This window comes from Penicillium griseofulvum, assembly GCF_001561935.1.
Source record: "Penicillium griseofulvum strain PG3 chromosome Unknown contig_11, whole genome shotgun sequence".
Lineage (NCBI taxonomy): Eukaryota > Fungi > Ascomycota > Eurotiomycetes > Eurotiales > Aspergillaceae > Penicillium > Penicillium griseofulvum.
Window position 1 is genome coordinate 797,892 of NW_024467432.1, and position 16,789 is coordinate 814,680.

At 47.6% G+C, this 16,789-nt stretch overlaps 6 protein-coding genes across 6 annotated transcripts; 2 read left to right on the top strand and 4 right to left on the bottom strand.

Annotated features, from left to right (window-relative positions):
* Nucleotides 1–2,728: 2,728 nt before the first annotated feature.
* Nucleotides 2,729–3,536, bottom strand: PGRI_088190 (AAA-ATPase Vps4-associated 1 family protein; the record flags this gene model as incomplete). The annotated part of the gene is made up of 4 exons (XM_040796533.1): nt 2,729–2,843; nt 2,895–2,968; nt 3,044–3,328; nt 3,426–3,536. 4 exons carry the CDS (start codon nt 3,534–3,536, stop codon nt 2,729–2,731), a joined length of 585 nt encoding a protein of 194 aa, XP_040651071.1.
* A 419-nt stretch (nt 3,537–3,955) lies between these two features.
* PGRI_088200 (nucleoporin NDC1) lies at nt 3,956–5,751 on the bottom strand (the record flags this gene model as incomplete). Its single annotated transcript, XM_040796534.1, has 2 exons — nt 3,956–5,528; nt 5,579–5,751. 2 exons carry the CDS (start codon nt 5,749–5,751, stop codon nt 3,956–3,958), a joined length of 1,746 nt encoding a protein of 581 aa, XP_040651072.1.
* Nucleotides 5,752–6,526: 775 nt separating this feature from the next.
* PGRI_088210 (SNAP receptor PEP12) lies at nt 6,527–7,406 on the top strand (the record flags this gene model as incomplete). Its single annotated transcript, XM_040796535.1, has 2 exons — nt 6,527–6,823; nt 6,888–7,406. 2 exons carry the CDS (start codon nt 6,527–6,529, stop codon nt 7,404–7,406), a joined length of 816 nt encoding a protein of 271 aa, XP_040651073.1.
* Nucleotides 7,407–7,773: 367 nt separating this feature from the next.
* PGRI_088220 (cytochrome c1 heme lyase CYT2) lies at nt 7,774–8,640 on the bottom strand (the record flags this gene model as incomplete). The annotated part of the gene is made up of 1 exon (XM_040796536.1): nt 7,774–8,640. One exon carries the CDS (start codon nt 8,638–8,640, stop codon nt 7,774–7,776), a length of 867 nt encoding a protein of 288 aa, XP_040651074.1.
* A 193-nt stretch (nt 8,641–8,833) lies between these two features.
* Nucleotides 8,834–10,111, top strand: mvd1 (diphosphomevalonate decarboxylase MVD1; the record flags this gene model as incomplete). The annotated part of the gene is made up of 2 exons (XM_040796537.1): nt 8,834–8,904; nt 8,968–10,111. 2 exons carry the CDS (start codon nt 8,834–8,836, stop codon nt 10,109–10,111), a joined length of 1,215 nt encoding a protein of 404 aa, XP_040651075.1.
* Nucleotides 10,112–12,138: 2,027 nt separating this feature from the next.
* On the bottom strand, nt 12,139–16,578 carry PGRI_088240 (Elongator subunit IKI3; the record flags this gene model as incomplete). Its single annotated transcript, XM_040796538.1, has 9 exons — nt 12,139–13,178; nt 13,239–13,518; nt 13,578–13,711; nt 13,765–14,033; nt 14,085–14,427; nt 14,483–14,636; nt 14,686–15,245; nt 15,297–15,389; nt 15,441–16,578. 9 exons carry the CDS (start codon nt 16,576–16,578, stop codon nt 12,139–12,141), a joined length of 4,011 nt encoding a protein of 1,336 aa, XP_040651076.1.
* Between the last annotated feature and the right edge of the window lie 211 nt (nt 16,579–16,789).

Here is a 16,789-nt window from a genome sequence, read left to right on the forward strand (position 1 = left end):
AAGTGCCATGTCCCACCAAAACATCTTGCACAAGATCAGAGTCATACAGCAATATGAGACAGAGCCAAGGCCCCATTTCGAATTTTGCATAGTAATTGAATTCGGGCCCGGCTTATCCCACCCTAGGGCTGCACCAAAAATGTATAAATCGACTCGTGGCCTAGCCCTTTTCCCCGGGTACGATCCCAGCCATACAGACGTTAATCGCGCGCCAAGATAGTCTATATTTCTCACAAAATATAGATCCACGTAAACGCATACTCCACTTTCTACAATTTCTGACTTCTTCTAAAGACCCACTCACCGAAGCGCTGTCAGGATGTTTCAAAGATCAGCAATGGATTTCCCCCCCTTCTGTTGACTTCCAAGGTTTGAAGCAGAAGGAGGCTGTGCAAAAGCGGGTCTGTTTCCAGTGTTTCCCGATTGGTGGGTGTGTGTATTGGTATTACCCGTATGTGTTTGGTTTTCGTTTGTTGGGGTAATTTTCCACTTTATAGTACTATGTGCTAGTATACACATATGGTAGTTACCCTAGTTGTAGATCTCATTAGTCTAGTCATTCTGCTTTGACATCTAAAAGTATGCCAAATTCATGTGTGATTGGTAATATCCCTTTGCTGGTGGGGGTGGGCAGTGCACATTGCCTTGCAGGGGTGGGAGCTCCTGGTGGAGTTCATATCTGGTCTGACTGGGGAACTTCAATGTACGGGGTTACAGGTCCTTTCCACATGCATTGTTACATAGTTTATCAATAGATGCGGTTGTGATCGCCTTTGCGTCGATCGCCTGGCATTTAACTTTGTTTCAGGTCTGTCTAGGGCTTGGACTATTTTATAGTAGCTTGTGATGGAGTCTAATTATGAAAGTCTTGGAAACAATCAATTATATCTGAGAAATCACATGTTCTAAAGATTCTGCCGTTCAAAATAGTACTAGTGTTATTGTGTATCTAGTGTTATTTTTGTTCTCTGTATGATTATCTGCGTATCTATTGAGTGTCTTATGTTGAACAAGCCTTGTATTTCACAGCGACATTTGATATCAATGCGCTACGAAATATAGGCTGCCAAATACATTGAGCTAAATAAAGATAACACGGGAGTTACACTGCCTTCAAATTCTGAACAACACGTGCATATCATGTACTATACTTACATGAGTACGAGGCGTCAGAGAGTACAAGACTACCCGCATCATGTTAGCTTAACGCTATATATAGGTTTGCTCAATGCATCTAAGACCCATGACACTAATTTAGTTGGCCCCATGCTCTAGTACAGCACAATTTATGGTGTAAACCTGCCAGGCAGCATTCAATTGAGAGACTTGATTGAGTACAGGGTAGCGCGAGAAAGACTTCTGCAAACATCGACAATTATAGATCGTATCACTTCCAGGCAGCTGCATTGATAATTGGTGTTGAATTTGCGCGTGTCTATATGGATCTATAAAGTGATGTGAGTATGTAGGTGTCTATGCGGCGGGCTGTATATATATGCACTTGCATCGAAATAGCTTCGTATAGCGTACGAAGTTTAATATAAACTGCCTAACTAGCTCGCAATTACAATGGGGGATCACTACTTAGTAGCTGTGACGATAAATGTAACAGCTATAGAGATAACGTCTTACAAAAGTCAACGATCAAAACTACCATGTATCTGGCAGGGGAAGATAGTTGCGGTTGCATAGCCGAGCTCTAGACTACAAAGAGTGAGTCGGAGCAAGCTCCGGACACGGGAAGGATAGTACAGATATTGGTATATGTACATGGCAATCTATGTATCACGGAGAGTTTGCTCAAGCCTCATATGCATAGAAGTTCATAAGGTTGTTGCAAATACACGACTAATCGTTCCATCGAAGGGCGCAGGAACAAATCAAGCAAGCCGCCCACTAGGGCCGAGGTAGCTTTCTACGAGGGGTTGGCTGACCTTTCTCGGTCGTAATAGGCACCGCTTTAGGTAACTAGCGCTTATTATATCCCCACCTATTAGTACGAACCTTGATAGGTCATGCAATACGAGAAGAGCATCCTGGCGCTAAGTTATTTGTTGAAAATAGAAAGATAACAGTTTCCAGTCTAGGATATAGGTAGTTGCCTGGCCAAGAGTACCTGAGAAATCCTTTAGAGGACGGAGTCGCCTTGGGCGCCTCGTAGACAAATGTGTGCTAAGGATGAGCGAGTTACATAAAGATCATAGGCTCAGAATTTTGTTACTGTAGCCGGCATCCTGCAGGATCACAAATTCGTTAAGAGATAAATAAAGTCCATTATGCACACGGGTCCTAGGGCTGATTGTGCCCGAGTCAGGGGCGCCCCGTGCCGGGGGCCAATACCACGTCACACATGGCTTAAACCATGATTCCTCGACTGCGGATTGTATGATTCGCTGATGATTGGGTGGAAAGTTTGCTAAGAACAGGACGCAGAGATGCGGGGATATGAAGCTTGTATGGCTCAATATTTCCGCGTGGCTGCGTCCGCTGTTATCCACAGCCCGGTCAGAACAGAGAAATGACCCGATAACGAGCGATTTATTGGAGGATCAAATATGCCGCGCAAAATGATGGACATCAGTCGTCAGACATGCCTTCGCTGTTTTGTATCGTCTTCTCCTCACCCGGGGCTTCGGTGTGCCTTCCAGATCAGCAGACGATGATGGAACCAATATGGGGATCTCGAACTACCTATACTGCTGCCCAAAGGATACGATCGAAGGAAAGTTTAAGGATTCCCCGATGGCACAGAGGGAAATAGTGAAGGCTGCCTTAATCTTTCCTGGTTGCGTTTCGCCATTTCAATGTTGCGCAATCTGTCGATGCGCATTTGATAAAAGTTCCTGTTTTGCCGTTAGGAGCTCCTCCCATGGGAATAATATTTTATTACATACTTGTGCAAAGAGAAAACTCGAGGCGAATTATCTGACTTTGTCTCTGTCCCAGAACCTTTTTGGATAGACGCAATCTGACAGGAAGAATCAGTCAACACGTCCATACGAACCATATAGCTTGGTTCCTTTCGCTGTGGAAAGAGACAAACCTTGTCATCTCTGGCTTTTTCATCGTTGACATTTGACTCGGGTGGATCTTTTTCTTTTCCTTTGGACTCATCTTTGCCCTTGTCTTTCTCCTCTTTATTGTCCTTGCTAGATGCCTTCTCACGCTCTTTCTTTCGTCGTTGTTTTTCTTCATACTCTTTTTTTACCTTTTCAATCTCCTTGGCCATTTCCTCTTCCTTGAGACGTTTTGCTTGCCCCTCTGTGTCGATGATTGGAGAGCAGAAATGCTTATCTTGCAAATGTGCGGGGCACACGTAGAAGAAGTCCTGAGTGAATGAGCTATTTTATGCACATAAAATAGGGGGGTAAAGCAAAGAAATAATCTTGTACACTATACGCCATATCTAGGATCACATTACATACCTTGTTATCCGGTGTGATCATCACACTGGTGGATGGTTTGTAGCAAATCAAACATGCTTTTGCAGAGGTGTCCGCGACACGACGCACATGGTAGACGTTTGTCAATGACATGATTTGAGGCAAAGTGATTTCTAGGTAGCTAGGAGTATTTCCAAGCCTATGTTGCTGCTTGGAATTTGTGTTGAATTGTTGACGGACTTGATGAGGTTGGTGTTGATTGAGAAAGGGCTGTCATGTGACCCATACTTCTAAGAGCAGATCGGATCTATTGGAGTCTTCACAAAATAATTGAAATCCAAGATGATCTTGTTGATGGAAAGGTATTGATTCACTAAAACTGATGTTGTACTTCAGCCAACATCCACCACGCCCATCTTAACAGAACGCCTAACCATGCATTTGTCCACTGATATTAATTCCAATGGGACTAGAGAATAGGACGAGATAACAATACATGAAGTTTTGGGAAGAGAAATCATGAGATATAGTGAGCATTAAAAAAATTGCAGCAAAAAAAAGATCGTCATAGATCATAATACCTCCTCTCCATCGATGCCAGCTGCCTCCTTTGCTAGCCTCAGATCCTTGCCTGCGATACCGATATCCCGCAAATAAGGTCTGAAGGCCGTCAGTAGATCCTTCAGACCACCACGGAGTGTACCAAGCACGACTTCAACATCTGGAACCAGACGGGCAACTGATTGTGCCTGGGGATCACTCGATGGGGGGAAGTTGATATCAGTCCAGTGGGCATCCAATCCACCCTGATGGGCAAACGCATCTAGGGCCAGGGTGGTTTGGGTCAGAAGTCGCACAACTGAGGGCACATCGGCCTGAACTTTGCCATACGGGTCTTCGGCCAAGCTTGCAATGAGGAGTCGAGTCAACGACTCTACAGCGTCCACAATCAAGGATAGAGAGGACTCTGGTGTGCCGAGAACAATAGAAGACAGGCGCTGAGCGTATGTTTGACGCAAAGGCTGGCCGATAGGCGAACGAAGAATCTGCGCCAGAACTGGGTTCATGTCATCGGGTCTATGAGTTGTGGAGGGGCTACCAGTCAGTAGTTTGAACTTCTGAGGAGAGCTGAGATATTTCTGTTTCTGCTCAGGGCTAAGCATTGCTGACGACGCTCGATCGAAAACATCACGGACTCGAGCTCGCGCAGTTGGAGTCCAGTCTTCTGACTGACCGATGGATTTAGCCGCCGAGCTAAACGCATCGCCAAATTTGTCCTGGCGTGAAGTAGCCTTTGGGGCAGTAGTGAAGATGTTGTCATCTTTGATCGGTTCTGAGAGTCGTGGGAGAGTTTGAAGAACAGGCTCAGGTTTCTTGGCTTGCGGCAAAGGCTTGGTGACAGGCGCGGGATTTTTGCTTTCCTCGATGCGAGTGTTGATGGCCTTGATTACATCGGTGGTACAAGCAAGAACCTGAGACCAAGCCGAGCCACCCTCGCGATCAATTTCATTGAAAATTGCCTTCCGGCGGTCGGGAATGCGTTGGCTGATGAGGCTGAGTTCCCAGAGCGCGAAGGTCTTCACAACTTCCTTCTTCGCCTTGAGGCCACTAATAAGGCTGCCATTGGGATCCTTAGCTTCTGTTGTGAGTGGCTGGCCACGCTTCAAAGGCTCCTTGCCGATGAATACAGAATAGAAGAGGTTGGCGGTTTGCCAAGAGAGAACAAGCAGCACTCCGGGAACCAAAGTTTTGAAGAAGAAGTAAGGGAAAATCGATGGGACGAAGCTCTGAGGTTCGGCTGCAGATCTCGGGAAGCTGAAAAAGAGCTTGGCAAAGTACAGAGACCAACTCCAGGCAAAACGTCTAAAGAATATGGGGTATATCACGAGAGACGTTGCAGCAACGGTGACGCTTCTGAGAGCCCCGGCCGCCAATATTTGCGGCAGAACACGCTGTAGATACTTGGAGGTTGATGGTACAGGGTGAGTACGCTCGTCATTCGTTCTGGAGCTTCGTTCCGCGATGGGCACTGCAATCTGGTCATAGTCGTAGTAGAGGTGGAACACTGCTTGCACACATGCTAGGAACACATGGAAGGAATTAAGGTAAATCGGTCTTTCGTTCATAGTTGGTCGCTCATGTGGCCTGTATCTTATTAGTCCATATCGCAGTCATTTGAAGGATATTCGACGCACCTGCCCCATTTCACAAGCGCGAGGTTAGAATCACCCGAAGACGACCATACGTAGACTTGAGTGAACCACCATGCCGAGAAGATGTACCAGCCAAAGGTTTGCGCGATTTGTAACAAAGTGAAGGTCTTGAAAATGCCGAACGAAGAGGCAGCGGTTCTCGAGCCGATGTGCATTTGACTGACGCGAAGGACAAAAATGGTGAGGGAGGATATGAAGAGTAGTGCAGTTCGAACACCACAACTACCGAAGGGAAACCATAACCAGAAAACTGCATATGGTACTTTTATCAGTTCTTTGTACTTTGAGGACTTGAAACTGAGCCTTCGAGGCTCGACCTAGTAAGGTTGCAATGTACTCACAGGACGATTTCTCCCCGATCGCAATTGCGATAAAATATGAGACCAGTAGTGAAAGCGCAGATGCATGAACAAATCTTCGGTGCAAGGCCGAAGTCAGGATTCGCCTGTAGGGCCGAGTTTGTACGACGGCCATGATGTAATCTTTGTGGGTGGGATGCGCTCGTGGAAGAGAATGAAATGGTTAAAGATTAGAGCATGATCAGGATGATCGTCATATGGAGAGCTCCGGGAGCTGTAGAACTGGATTGGCGGACCAGGGACGGTATTGACAAATGGTCACGGCTGACAGCTGGTTGTGTTGAGCTGGTCGGATAGGATCAATCGACGGCGAGGTCCGCCTAGGAATATTTTGAGGCATCAAAATACACAGCCGCATCTGGTCATGTGATATGTGGCTCAAGGTTGCATTGTGCCACAGAGACTAGTCCATATCGAGACTAGTGCTTGTGAGGTACGTCATGTGAGGGCGGTCTGCATCCCGACTTGGCTTATCGAAGGCAGCAGGAACCTGCAGATAACTCGTTTGGTTTCCAGTCTTCTGCTGCTTTCACTTTAAGCACTCATTTATTGCTTTTTGATTACACACATAATGTCTTTCGACAGGCTAAACTCGTTGGAGGCCCAGCCTACCACTATGCGCAGGGATGAAGACCCGCAGTACCGTGATGATCCGGACTTCGACCATCTGGCCGAGCAACTCTCAGATCAGTTATTTACATTGACATCAAATATCTCTCGCCTATCCAACCAAATTGCCCTTCTTGGAACCAAACGAGATACAGAGCGCGTGCGTGAACGAGTTCATAATCTGCTCGAAGAAACCCGTACAGGGTTTAGGGATGTAGGAGAAGGGATTAAACAAATCCAGACATGGGAGGACGTCAATGTATGAACCATCTGATTTCCCTTGTTGTCGAAGAATATTCTATATTGACTTTGGAGCCTTATAGCCCTCCCAGAAATGGACACAGCAAAAGCTGTCGTCCGAATTCAAAGCAACCTTAGATGAATTCCAAACTATTCAGCGCCGTGCACTCGAGAAACAGCGCGCTTCTGCAGTTGCTGCACGTACAGCATTTGAAGAAGGCGAGCACCCATCGTCCGAAAATGATGTCCAATTACAGGAGCAGATATTGGAGGAGCAACACCGTATGGCCAACCAGGGCGAGGTGGACTTCCAAGAATCCTTAATCATCGAGCGTGAGGCAGAGATCCGGAACATTGAACAAAGTGTGGGAGAACTGAACGAGCTCTTTCGCGATGTTGCGCACATCGTTACTGAACAAGGAGGGCAGTTGGATATCATCAGCGAGAATGTCCAAAATGTTACCCAGGATACACGAGGAGCCAATGTCGAGTTGCGCAGTGCCAGCAGATACCAGAAGAATGCGCGCAACAGAGCCTGTTGTCTCTTTGTAATTCTTGCTGTTATCCTTGCTATCATCGTGCTTGCAATTGTCCTCGGATAGACATTTCTCTTGCTTTTCTCATTCTTGTTTATTGGCTACCGTCGCGGTCTTCGTCTTTAATGTTGTCATGTATGCGCACTATATCCCTCTCGCATGATTGCACTTTCATTAGTCAAGCATCTCACCTTCTTACTTCATTTCATTTTCCTTCTAATTTACGCTTTCCTTGCCAACCTTGAGTTCATACTGAATGGAGAACATTAATTCATCGCTGTCTCTACTGTAGCCTGATATCGTACAGAATGATACGTTTTATACATGCAAATTACACCCAATTGGGTCCCAAATCCTGCCCGTGCTCCGATATCGCCTTTGTATGTGCAGTGCGAAAGCATGTCCCGCCAGAAGACGACTGTCAATGATGCCTTCATAGACCTGTGAAGCGGTTGAACCTCAGCCTCCAGCCTTCATAACTGTTCAATTTGGGCCGAACGTCAAGGAAGAAACTGAGCTTCCCGGGGTTGGCATTGGCATTAGCAGCCAGGCCCGATGGGGTTCCATTGCCTTCCGATGTCTTGCCCTGGTAAAAATCGATAACATATTCAACCTTTTCACCGCCACAACGCTCAACAATCCAGTCATGTCGATCAAATGGGTGCTGGTAGCCAAGCCATCCATTGATTCGCGCACGCGGACTCAGGTACTTTGGGTCGACTCCGAGTCCCCGGAAAGAATATAATTTTGGTCCTCCACATTTCTTACTCCCTGGGTCGGTTGTGGGGCCCCTTTTCTCCCATTCAAGAATCTGGTCCCATGCGCGTTCATTGACGGCATTGTGAATGGGAATAATGGAGGCCACGGAGGTTGCGAGTTCTGAGGCCGAGGCAGTAGATCCAGGAGTGTTACCCTTGCGCATCAAAGCCTCAAAAAACTGTTTTTCCGAAGGATAGATCCAGTTTCCAGTAGCTTCATCGCGGCCAGTTTCGGATTCGGCGTTGGATGGGGTACCATGTGAGGCAGCGTATGGAGATGACGACGCCTTGTTGGCCTCGGGACAGGCACTTGCGGCGCTAAAATCACCAGCTCGAGGAATACTGCTCACTTCGCGGTCTGTCGATAAGGGTCGTTGTGCTTTGGCACGTGGTTGTGCCTGTTCGGCAGGGACATCGGAGGTAGCATGGGGTGAGTTGCTATTTTGTTGCAGCCATATTTCACGAGTTTTGTGGTCCACAGGGCAAGTTGCCGCAGGTGGCTCCACTGTTGGCGCAGATGGTGTACTTGCTGCAGCTCCCATTGTTGAATAATTGGAGGTCAATGACTGGAGGATGTCCGGCGCATCTACGCGGAACTAGAACTACGCCGTAGAAATTATTTTGCCCTCTCACCGCCCAGACAAGTCAACAATCCCCCTAAGTAAATCTCCCCTGTCTTTTATAGTTCTTTAGAATCTCATTGAAATCCTTTCTTTCTATTCATCTGAAGTAAAAATGGCGTCTACATCAAACCAATCTGTTTACCGGGCTACTACCACCGCTCCGGTGAACATTGCTGTCATTAAGTATGCCGCTCTTTGATTACCCCTCATTCCCTTTATAATAGTTCGATTTTAACAGTGCTCTAGATACTGGGGCAAGCGTGATACTACTCTCAACCTCCCTACAAACTCCTCCCTCTCAGTCACACTCTCTCAGCGCTCTCTCCGTACTTTGACCACCGCCTCCTGCTCTGCCGAATACCCAACTGCGGACACCCTGAACCTGAACGGTAGTCCACAGGATATTCAGTCTTCCAAGCGGACACTGGCTTGTATCTCCAGCCTTCGTGCCCTTCGCAAGGCCCTTGAGGATGCCGACTCCTCGCTCCCCAAGCTCTCCACCCACCCTCTCCGGATTGTCTCCGAGAACAACTTCCCTACTGCCGCTGGTCTGGCCAGCTCTGCGGCTGGTTTCGCAGCGTTGGTCCGCGCCGTCGCCGATCTTTACGAACTACCCCAGTCCCCCAAGGAGCTGAGCCGTATTGCTCGCCAAGGTTCCGGATCTGCCTGCCGTTCCCTAATGGGTGGATATGTCGCATGGCGCACCGGTGAGCTTGCTGATGGAAGCGACAGCCTGGCTGAGGAAGTTGCTCCTGCATCCCACTGGCCTGAGATGCGCGCTCTTGTTCTGGTCGTCAGTGCCGAGAAGAAGGATGTGCCTAGCACTGAAGGAATGCAGACCACTGTGGCCACTTCTGCTCTCTTCGCTGAGCGTGCCCAGAACGTCGTTCCCGGCCGTATGACCGCCATTGAAACCGCCATCCAAAACCGCAACTTCCATGACTTCGCGGAGATTACCATGCGGGATTCAAACACCTTCCACGCCACTTGCCTTGATTCGTGGCCTCCTATCTTTTACATGAACGATGTCTCTCGTGCTGCCGTCCGCCTTGTGCACGACATCAACCGTGTTGTTGGCCGGACCGTTTGTGCTTATACCTTCGATGCTGGCCCAAATGCTGTCATCTACTATGAAGATAAAGACTCTGAGCTTGTGGCAGGTACTGTCAAGGCTATTCTGGGTCCTAACACTGAGGGTTGGGATGGCGCATTCTACGAGAGAATTGCCAATGTTACTGCTGGTGTTTCCTTGGATCAGGTTGACTCTCGTGCTGTCGAAGTTCTGAAGGATGGCGTTAGCCGTGTCATCTTGACTGGTGTCGGAGAAGGCCCCGTCAAGGTTGAGGACCACCTTGTTAGTGAGACTGGCGAGATCCTCAGCACTCTTTAGAAAGTTTAAATAATCTATACTGGACAACTGGTATAGCCATTTTGGTCACCATTGGAAGGTCTGACGGCCTGAAAGATACCCCACTGTTCTTTTGTGGTTTAACTTTGCCATGCAAGCTCGATGCAGATATTCCTTTCACTATATCTTCTTGCCTCTCTCATAATCTAGGACATAATAATACAGAGAGTTCCGGTTTACGGCAATACATTTGGTTCCATAATAATAAATCTTGGATATGACGTGACACTACCCAATACATGCAAATGGAACCACTGCTTCCAACTGTAGAAGTCAAATGTCCGCTTTACTATAATTTCCATGAGGCGAATACCTCGATCTCAACAAGAACGGCAATCATCACAGCGCCTAAAGCCATATCCAAGTGTCCTACAACTCTCAATAAACCTAATTTGTTCGTTGTTGGCGTAAACACAGCAACCTGCGAATCCACAGCCGGTGTCATTAAAGCTTCCACCAGTCTGAACACAGGCAGACTGAGAATTCTCCGTGGTACCATCGCAGGCGCATTTGATAGACCTGGGTGCCGTTTGGGCTGTTGTGAGTATACCCAAGCTCAAGAGGAAAGTAATATATGTTGGGATGGAGAGGTGCATAATCTGTATCAAGGCATTCAGAGATTGACGCTCAGCTAGAAGATGATCAGACAGATCACTTACGGTCCTTGAAAAGGAGCGGCCTTGCTAACGCTTTTTTGGTATCCTTTCTTGGCTGCGGTCCTGGTATTCAGGTGTGGGATATAGCCATTTCTTTATATCCCCGTCCCAGATACTCCATACGCAATGTCCTGTTTCAAGAGCACGGCATATATGTGTTGTTTCTGTCTCATCCAGTGAGAAAGCCGTTTCCATTGTGCTACTTTATCTCAATGGATGTAGTATATGACTTCATTCAGGATATTCCCCGCACCTTGGAGTCGCGTCACTTACAATTCTTACAATTTGAATGATCATGGTTCACCTGTGTGCAACATAGACCTGCAGTTAACCCTTTGAGTGTTCATCCTGAGGACCTGTTACAGCCCCGAGTGTACCTAATTTATCGTGACGAGGATGTTCACAGTCAATGGTGATACTCAATCTTTCCCACGACAGGCATAGGTAGAGTTCGGGCCTAGGATCCTGTCGAGAATGGCCTGCTGCGGAGGGTATTCCATTTCTGTTAGGATGGCCAAGTATGACTCGCAGAACACAGCCTGGGGACCCTTGGGTAATCTTGTAGAAAGATGATAGGAAGTCATACACGTGTAACTTGTGGATCAAAGAAGAAGTCCACGGGAATAGGAACTTATCAGGAATACGCTGTATGTCAGAAACGGAATACCTATCTTATTTTCACTTTATATAGGTATCTGAAGACAGATAATTGCTAGTAAGGACGTTTGAGAAATATCAATGAGAGGCAACTATTACAGACACATGTTTTAGTAAAGAGATGCCTTGTAGACGAGCACTATATATTCTAGGTCACTTTCTCAACCAATATACTGGCTTGAAATGTGGGAACTGAAGCGATCTTTAGGGAGAACCATGGAATAGTTTAGAAGTGACGAGATAGGGTAGGGGGAGGATAGGATGGGAGAAATCATAAAGAAGCCTGGAATAGCTTCAGCAGAGATGAGGGCATGGATAACTTCAGGTGTATAAAAAAAATGGATCTGTGAATAGCTTCATGATTACCTCATTTGACTGAGAAGGATCCAGCCAATCAAGTCACTAGAGATACCAAAAGCAAGGTTGAAATGAATTTAAGGACCAGGCATGTCAGAGTCCCCAGCCCCGTAGCTTAGCGGAGCACACAATGACTTCACTCTATGTGCGCGGGGGACCAATTTTATTATATTTTATTCTTAAAGAATATTCAAAAGAATCAGCAAGTTCACGATGAAATGACTTTACTCAGCCAATGAGGAAGGATTGTTAGACGTCTGAAACAATGCTTGGCCAAATGCCTTTTTCCTTTCATAATCTAGATACTAATTGGCACAAGCAATAGATTCATTGACTATTTCAAGCCAACAAAGAAGACTTCTTCATCTCCTTGACAACGGGGATCTCCTTAACGCGAGCGGCACCACCACCTTCAACAATGGCTATACTTTCCCTCAAGACATTGGCGCCTCTACCACCGTAAATAGGAGGGTTGATAGGCTCGACATCATTCTCTTCATCTTCCTCGTCCTCATTCTTTGCATTGGAGGCAGGAACTTCAAATACCTCGTCCCGGCAATCTGCGCACATAGTCAAGACTTCCTGCAACGCCTTCTCGACAGCGGTTGCGCGCTCACGCATGCCACGACGCAGGAGAGCGTCAACAAGGGTCTCAGTCTCTGCCACGCTCGAGTTAACCCGTTCCATGAGTCGTCGGATACTATTGACGAGATATTCCTCTTCGTAAACTGTGCCCTTCTTACCACGAGCACGCTTGCGTTCCTCGCGCCGGCGAGTCTTAGAAGTATGACGTGACATTCCAGTCTTTCCTGTTTTCCCGGTGTTACCTGTATAACGGGTAAACATAGAGCGACCAGCAAGCGTAGATGCATCTGTCGGGGCCAGCGAGACATTGTCTGGAATATCAACGCCCGTATCTCCACCAGTGGGGTCACCACCGTAGAAAGCAAGTGGGTCGGCAGCGCGAAGCTGACGGAGTTCGCTGAGTCGTGGGACCTGGGCATTGAGCTGAGATTTGCAGTCGGCGAGCAGGTCTGTCATATTGCCCATTGCTTCAGCGAGGCCAGAGTCAACAATTTCGGGGACCTGGCTCTTTTTGCCGTGGAGTGTAAGGAGACGCGCTGCGTCAGCGAACTTCGATCCCCGGCAGAGTAGTCGTGCGGCTGTGACGATGTCATTCAAATGGTCCGCGTAGATTGTTGCTGCCGAGACGTAGTCTTTGTTTTCGTCAACCAGGGTTGTGACCAGAGCGCTGATATGGGCCGCCAGATCTTCCTCGGATAGAGATGCCATCATAGCACAGTACAATGATTCGCGCCATTTGTGCGCCAGGTTGAAGCACTTGTAAGCACTCTCATATAGCTCGAGAGACTCGTACGCTGAGGTTAAAGTTAGCTAGATGTCATTTTTGGCTTGCTGTTTACAACCAAACCACTTACCAATTGCTGCGTCTTTGTATTTCGATTGATCCTGTAGATAGTCGGCGTAGAGCTCGGTGATTTCCCGCTGTTGCTCTGTTTGATACTTGTAGAGCTCAAGGGCTTCTTTATACAAGACATGCTTGACGACATATGCGCTGATCTCATCGTGGGCGTTGAGAGTATACAAATGCCCCAGAGCCTTTTCGAAGCGAGTAAGGTGATTGTCGATCTCAAATTGACGTCGAGTCTCCGGGAGCTGTTGTAGCTTCCGAAGGAATGGTAGGTACTCGCGAGGATCCTAAGGATTCGTTAGTGATAAGTGATGACACAAACAAACTCTCCTCCCGGAATTCTTACCATTTGGGCTTGTTGAGCAACCAATAATGTAAGCTCAAGATCATATACACCCAATGCGTGGGAGTAAAGCCGGTGAGCATCGGTCAAGAAACACATGTGCGCAATAGCATCTTCAGCCTGTTCGGGATGTTGTGCTGTGATACGTTTAGCTGCCACTCAATTATCGAAAAAGGTAAAAGAAACCTACTTCTTAGTCCTGCAACAAGTCCCAGTCCTGCCTCCATATCAGGCGGTGACTTGCAAACATGGGCCGTGATCAGATTCTGCAAATTGGTATCGACACGGTTTTGAAGAGCGGCCAGGAATGCATCGCAAATCGTGTTGATTTTGCTCTCCTTTTTGCCAGGTTTGGGCACCGAGGGAACTGTAAGACCATCCGGCTGGGCAACAGCTGCCGAGACGTTCTTAGATATTTTCAGTGTGTCTTTATACAGTGTCTGTGAGACATCATCCTCCCTATATGAGCGTTAGTGAAATGGTCGGTTGTAGGACTGGATATTAACGTACGACAGCCGCGATAGGAAATCATCAATGTAATCAATCTTCTTGACTTGATCGATAAACAGTGTGATGTTTTCCATGAATTGTTCAGGGGCATAATCATGCAGAATGTTGAGATCCACCATCTGACTGCGGCATGCAAGGAACGCAGACCGGTATTTCTTCTGGTCGATAAAGGTACGGATTCCGGCCAACACTAGAGCGCGAGGGAAGATGGTCTCAATATTTCCTCTGGGAGCTTGGAGTACGACCGCGAAGATCGACGGTATCACTGAAACCAACCGAGAGCCACGTTCAATACTTCTGCAACGCTCGTCGGTCTCTGGTGTATCCTCAGGGACTTCCATTTCTGCAATCCCTATGTTAGCTTATGAAAACGTAGACGCCCAATGGATCAATCTTACCATCCACGTGGTTGAGATGGACAAACTTCAGAAGATGTGCTGATGTGGTGTACAAAAGATGAGATGGGGTCACGAGGAAAGACGTGCAGTTCCTCGCAAGGACTCGCTTGTTAGCATATAAGGCGCCAGTTCGCGTCATTGCAATCAAAATGCGCTACTAGAGTCAGCACGAAGCTCCAAATACAAAGCGAGTATAACCTTACCTCATCCTCAGAGATAGAGACAACACGAGCCCAATGACTGTCAACATTAGGGCTCTCAGCCCACGGAACAATATCCAGATTTCCTGATGACGACACTTCAATGCTCGAGTAGCTAACAGGACGGACTGGTTGGCGGGCATGTGAGAACCACAGAGCTTGGTGTCCAATACCAGCGAAGATCGATGCCAGTTGCTCTGAATCTGCAGCCTGATATACAGATTCAGTTTTTCGAGTGTCCAGAATCGTCCTTTCGATGCAGCTCGAGTTTGGACCATTGTCCTTGAGCACATATACCTCATTCTCATTCAAGAATGCAATTTGCCGGGGCCGACTGGTCAAGGCATCTGATAACGGATAGCTTGACTCGAGGATTGGAACAGGAACAGGTCGGCTCTTCAGAGACCAGAGGTAAACAGAGAGCCTGTCGCTCATCAGCACGGCAATGCGGGATCCCGATTTGCTAAATGCAACATCAATGGCGTTGGACTCTAAAGCCAGCTCGTTGTGTGCCATGGGAGGGGGTACCCCAGCCATCCGCAACGGGGTCAACTTAAGAGTTTCTAATAACCGGGTCAGTAATGTTCTCAATCAGGCTATATTGGGATACTCACTCCCGTCGATGACTGCAACAGCGCCAGCATCATCTGGAATAGAGGTAGAGCCATGGTTGATATCAAATACATAATCCGCATCCAGTATCGATCCTGTTTAAATCAGCTTTCATTCTCATTTTGCTCTTCGGAAGGATATAGTACCTGGGGAGCCAGCAACAAATCGCAGTGTCTTTTCTTGGTGCCATTCGAAGGAGTATGGAAGCGAAGAATTTGTGCCAACCGCGATAGGAACCTCCTGCTTCAAATACCAATGGTAATTGCCCGTTGTCCAAAACTGTACACGGTCCTGGAACTTGACAGCAAGCACGGTGGAATCCACGTTCCACGCAAGATGGATGCGAGAAGCCCATGATTTCATCTCCTCTTCGGACAGACGAAGAGAAAATTCGCCATGGCGGAGTCCATTCCTTTCGAAGAACACCACATCGATCCGATCTTCGAACCGTTGAATTCCAGCAATCAAGCTGCCAGACGGCCGCCAGCTCAAAGCGCCTTCCAGGCCGTCGACAGGTTCACTCACACTGTCCAAAGTACCCTCTCTCGAGTACACCCTAATTACACGGCGAGTTTCAGCTTCGACGCTGTTCACGGCAACATAGGCACCGTCTCCTCGCCAGGTGATTGTAGTGCTGCCATCATCTTGGCTGCTCAAGATTCCTTGGTCGATCTTCTCTGGTACAGTCGGGTCTCGAAGAGCTTTGGCTCTCTTTCCTTGGAACTGTGTTTCTTTCTTACCCCATCCGACTGACACATGCTGTGAGGATTGCAGATCACTGTGAGCGAAAGTAATGTCGGCCACGTTCTCAAAGTCTCTGGTCATATACAAGAACGTCTGGGCTCTAGTGGTGAGAACCAGCATTTCTTCGTCTGGTGACCATGCCGCAGCTGTGATTCCCACATCGACTGAGCCGACAATTTCGATCTTGTCTTCACCAGGAAGGGGTTCTTCACGAACAACGATAATATCGCCTCCCTCTAGCACCAGACAGATTGTCAGGTTGTCCGCAAAGTAATGGAGCGAGAGTACACGGTCACATTCCAGGTCTGGCAGAGGGCATGGAGCATCCCAGGAAGCAATGCATTCAAATGCTTCGGGGGACAGGGGATCTGTTGAAGTGATCTCAAGGCGTTTCCGTCTGACCTCAATGATTGCATTGTTCTCGGCCGGACCAAAGGTGCACACCACCGAATCTGAAGTAGTATCCCATGCTGTGGCAGTGAGAGGCAGATCACCCTCAATTTGCGTCTCAGTGAGACGGACGTTTTTCAAATTGCGCATATTCCAGGAACGGGTAACTTTTTTATGCTTCTTTTTTTACCCCGCCATGAAGCGATCAAGGGAGTAGATGTATGGAATTCAAATGATAGCGAGGAAAATTAAATTCCAGATATCAGCCTTTCTTCCCTGTTGACAGTATCTGTCCCGTTGCTTGGGAGTGGTTGTGTTTGTGAGGACTGATATATGAATCGCGGTGACCCAGAGATTTTTT